The sequence below is a fragment of the Corylus avellana genome, chromosome ca3 (assembly GCF_901000735.1).
Source record: "Corylus avellana chromosome ca3, CavTom2PMs-1.0".
Lineage (NCBI taxonomy): Eukaryota > Viridiplantae > Streptophyta > Magnoliopsida > Fagales > Betulaceae > Corylus > Corylus avellana.
In genome coordinates, this window is record NC_081543.1 from 29,377,044 (window position 1) to 29,382,440 (window position 5,397).

Sequence of the window (5,397 nt, forward strand, 5' to 3'; positions counted from 1 at the left end):
TGGTCAAGGGTGGAATTAGATCCCAATAACAATCACAATGTTCTCTCTCCTAAGCACCAAAAGGTGATTTGAGGGTTATCTTTTCTTTTTTCTTTTTAACTTTTACAAAATTTATTTAAGTATTATAAAATGCAAATCTAATCCGTAGATGGGCCTAAAAGTAGGAGCAAGCAAGAAGTAGTTTTCCTAGAAGTAGCTTACTCTTGAAGGAATTTTCCTAGAAAATTCCTTGGAAAATTCATGTGGTCGGTGGTCCTGAAATTAATGAAGGGAGTCCTCTTAACCAATCGGGCTTTTGATGTGTGCTTGAGAGGTGAACATGTATAATATATTTGATTGGGACACTCTAATCAGACAAATGTTAAGTACGTAAAAAAAAAAACATCATAAGACGAACAAATCCAAATAATAAACAATTTATCTTCAAGACGACTTAAAAAATTTATAAGTCTCCAAGAGGTAGTTTAATCGATTGTGGACAACGCCTCATGAAGCGGTGATCACTAGTTCGAATTTCTCCTTCCCCTTTCTCTTGTGTGGACATGTCAAAAAAAAAAAAAGACAACCTATAAAATTTATAAAAGTTTCCAATTATTAACTCTTATACAGTTGAGGATAATGGTGAGATGAAGATAAAGAAGATAAACATCAAGTTTCAATAGGAGAACATTGGTGATAAAACTCTAGTATTTATCTTGTATTGTAATGATAAAGATCAAAGTTATATTTATCTTGTAATTGTGATTAACTCTAAGAATGATTACAAACAAGTCTCTCTTATCTCTTATCTCTACAGAGAAAGTTCAAATTTTCATAGACTCTTTAAATCTTTAAAATTGATGTCATTCCCTTTGACCTACCGATATAATCGAAGACAAAAAAATTCCAGCAACAACAAACCAATCAGAAAAGCTTCAAAAAGACTAGAATTCATATCATGAGCTGGTTGCTCTCCCACAGTCCCACTAGTCCTTGCAAAAAGACCAAGAAAACAAAGGCAAGGGACAAATCTAAGCCAACCCCAAACACCTCTATTATCATGGTCCATATTCCTAACAATTAGTTGCTAAGATTATTAGCAATTTAGACGGTTAATTATAAGAAATTCTTTATAAGATTCACATACTGTAGCAAGTTTTAGACTTTCCCGTAAGAATTCTCTTATATTTATTGAACAGATGCACCAAATCTCAATCCATATAAACAACTCAAAACAGTAAACCAAAAACAGTCCAAAAAAAAAAAACTCCTATTCATATCCTAGTAGAAACCTCAAGAGCCAATCAATCATTTATTAGAAGAAGAAAATAAAACCCAGATAAGAAATTAATTCTAGTCTTAACACAAAAAAGGATGTTAAAATACATAATTTATAATCATGCATACTCATTATGTCTGGACAAGATTGTATAAATTAACTGTTAGCCGCTCAAATCATAAATATGTAGGATTTGGCTTGTTTTCATTTAATTTTTTACTGGAGATCTTTTTGTGCAAAAATAAACGATCGAGATTAGTTTCAATGAAAAAATAATCAAAATTCTCCCCCGATCTTGCAATCTTAACCATTTATTTTTGCATAAAAAATATATATATTTTTTCAACTCAAATCAGTAAAAAAAAAAAAAAAAAATTCAAATCAGTAAAAATAGAGGAAAATATCCAACAAAAAAACAGACATACCGAAAACAAGAAAAACCATAGTAAAATCCTAGTTATCAGACCAGAGTCAGCGACATACACGTGGCTTACCTTTTAAAAGGGATCCAATACCGACACTCTGACCCTCTACCTTCTGCTCCCTTCACCAAGAATCCAATCAATGTTTCATTCCCTCCCATGCCCCTATCCTCATCCGACGGCCTCCACCCTTTCTCCACTCCAAATCTAAATCTCCACCCTCCAATTAGATCCCACGCTCTCCTACTCCCATCCCCTCCTTCCTTATTCAATGCCATCTACTCTGCTTCAGATCTGATCTGAGCAAACCACACACACACAGACACATTCTCTCGGAACAACTCCGGCCGGCAATGGTGGAGGCACAGACATGGACAACCCGGCGAATGAGCAACCCGAGACTGGACGACCAAGTGGTCGACATACCTTCAACCCCGCCGGCGGACGCACGGAACAACAACAATAACGGCGGCGGTAACAGCTCCTCTTACCTGATGCTCTCGCCCCACGTGTTGACGGCGGTGATAATCGGATCCTGGTACCTCTCTAACATCGGAGTTCTCTTGCTCAACAAGTATCTCCTCAGCTTCTACGGCTTTCGCTTTCCAATCTTCCTCACCATGCTCCACATGATCGCCTGCGCAGCTTACAGCTATATTTCTATCAACTTCCTCGAGGTCGTGCCGCTCCAGCACATTCACTCCAAGCGCCAGTTCTTCAAGATTCTCGCGCTCAGCTTCATCTTCTGCTTCTCCGTGGTCTGCGGAAACACCTCGCTGCGCTACCTCCCCGTGTCGTTCAACCAGGCCATAGGCGCCACCACGCCGTTCTTCACCGCCATATTTGCGTTCCTGATCACCTGTAGAAAAGAGTCCGGCGAGGTCTACCTTGCTCTGCTACCCGTCGTTTTTGGGATCGTCCTGGCCAGCAACAGCGAGCCCCTGTTCCACCTCTTTGGCTTCGTCGTCTGCATCGGCTCCACGGCCGGGCGGGCGTTGAAGTCTGTCGTGCAGGGGATTCTGCTCACCTCCGAGGCCGAGAAGCTACACTCCATGAACCTGCTCTTGTACATGGCTCCCATGGCCGCGCTTATTCTCTTACCCTTCACCCTCTACATCGAAGGCAATGTAGCGGCGGTGACAGCCGAGAAGGCCAGGGGAGACCCTTATATTGCGTTCTTGTTGATTGGGAATGCCACGGTGGCGTATTTGGTCAACCTGACGAACTTCCTGGTGACCAAGCACACGAGCGCGCTGACCCTTCAGGTGTTGGGCAACGCCAAGGCGGCGGTGGCGGCGGTGGTGTCAGTTTTGATATTCAGGAATCCCGTAACGGTGATGGGGATGACGGGGTTCGCCGTTACAATCATGGGCGTGGTGCTTTACAGCGAGGCCAAGAAACGGTCCAAGGTTACCACTCATTGACAGTGAAAAGAAAATTCAAAATTTTGATTTTTCTTTGGTGCTGATTGTTTTGATTATCTTTGATTTTTATTGGGTATTTTTGAAAGGAAGGAAAGAGGGAAATTTGGATCAAAGTGAGATGTGGAATTGTATAGGATGGTGTATTGATGTCTCTATTTTTTGGGGGTAGGTTAAGAGAATGGTAAGAAATTTTCTGTTTTTCACTTTCCCGTGTGTAACCCTATATAAATGTTCTTGATGGACACACAAAACTGATTCAATCAGTCAATCAATCTTAGTGTAATTTTTTGTGGGGGGAAAAAGTCTTCTCCACTTATTTGCTCTAAAGACAATCTTTGCTGATATAATTCTGCCTTTTTCTGCTGCCAATTTGACATGGGTCATTCTTTTTCCTATCATATATGTATGTGATCTGCTGGTTTTAGTTTTTTGGTTTCATTTGTGGATACAGAAGTTACTGCATTATGTTTTGCTTTCATTTCGTTTGTGTTCTCTAGTGGTTTAGAAGAAAACCAGTTGGATGATTGAAGAGTATAAGAATGAATATGCAGGAGTTTGGTCGAATTGGTTTGGTTCTATATATGCTTTTCACTATTTTGTAGCAAAATGGAAGTTCTTTCCTCTACCCCGATGCGAATTTATTTAGTTTGAAGCTGATTTGTGAAAGACAAAGGAAATCAGCCTTTACAAATTATATCAGTTGGCATTGAAATCATTAGTGATCATTTTTTTCTGTACCAGAAAAGTAGATGATAAAGGAACTTTTGTATTTGATATTGCCCATTTTTATTTTTTTATGGTTGTTGGATCCCAAATTTCTTTTTGAAGGAACTCAGCTTGTGTATGAGCTACTGCAAAGCAAGGTTTTTCACACTGTTTTGCTCTACTGATGTGGAAGTTTTGATTTGCTGCTCGAATTAACTGTTACTGTTGCTTCTTCCTCTGAATTTTCTTGTCATTTGAAGTAAGAGATAAATATAATGCATAAGACAATTATGATCAGATAAATAATTCCTTTACTCGCCTTTACTTTGTTTATACAGTTGGATACAAAATTATATGTTTTTGAAACAGCAGTTGAAGTAGCAAAATATGATGTTTGGTTGTTCAATTTCTAGCTCTTCAAGTAAAGGTTTCAGATTTTGATTCTGTCGCTTTGTATGTGCTCATGTGGAGTTATTGAATGGTTTCTAATGAAAGTTTGCAAGGGATGGGTTCAGGAGAGAAATGTATATTAGTTTTAGCAGTATGAAGTTTCAGAAGACAAGTTTTGTGAAATTCAGCAACCTTTTGTTTTACAATACAAAATATATAGAATTGTTTTCATGGTAGTCTTAAAGTCATGGATCCCTTGCGTTTGTCAGAAGGAAAGATCACACGAAACCGAATTGTTGATTGACCAATCATATTTGCATTCAGTGCTTTTGGTTGGAAATGACATGTATAAAGTTTGTTTCTTGTGAAACAGAGTCTCTGTAGAAGTGCTATGATGAGGTAAAACAAACTCGTTTGATGTGGATCGGTTACCCTTTCTTGTATGTAATTGTATAACGGTAGAAATTTTAAAAATACAGAGTTACCCTATTTTTCTCTACGAATTTGTATTCATTTGTGCTAGTATACCAATGGTTACCTGTCAAGGTGCAACCTAGTGGTCCAAGGGCGAGTTTGGGATGAGCCATAGACTCGGACATTCTGATTCCAACTAAGAGTTCTTCTGGATTACCGGATACACGGTTCTAATTAGTCGGATCGTGTATCTAGGATTTACTCCCTATGTAAAATACAGTTCTAGCTAGTGGAGCTCTGCCTTGATAAGGTTCCACGTCATTAAAAAAAAAAAATTACCACGGGTCGTTTTAATGACACTGGCCTTGAATTTGAGTACCATATTCTTGTTCTTATTCTTCATCTTTTCCCCCTTTCTTTGTGGCTGTCATTATCTGGGGGTGTTCTCTATTTCTCCTGTGAGCACATCATCTGTTTGTCTCACCTTGAGTTATGAGAGAATATGATTGGGCTAAAGATCATTGAGAATCACTTTGATAGTCACAAAAAAGATTTTGAGTGAACTAGACTTCCATTCAACTGTATCAGCAAAAGTTTGAAGTCTCAGAACATGCCTTGCATGAAACAACATATGATGTGCTCACAGGAGAAATAGTACCTTAAATTTTGTTTGTTGTGTTTGTTGGAGGGTTATATATATATCATCTTTCTCAAAGCTTATATATCATCAAGAGGTTACTTTTTGTCAAACTATTTCTTACGGTTTTTTTTTTTTTTCAAAGTT

At 38.4% G+C, this 5,397-nt stretch overlaps 1 protein-coding gene across 1 annotated transcript; it reads left to right on the plus strand.

The window, feature by feature from the left end:
• Positions 1–1,818: 1,818 nt before the first annotated feature.
• On the plus strand, positions 1,819–3,487 carry LOC132174774 (probable sugar phosphate/phosphate translocator At1g12500). Its single transcript, XM_059586449.1, has one exon. The coding sequence runs from the start codon at positions 2,034–2,036 to the stop codon at positions 3,102–3,104; it is 1,071 nt and encodes a 356-aa protein (XP_059442432.1). The 5' UTR covers positions 1,819–2,033; the 3' UTR covers positions 3,105–3,487.
• Positions 3,488–5,397: the final 1,910 nt, after the last annotated feature.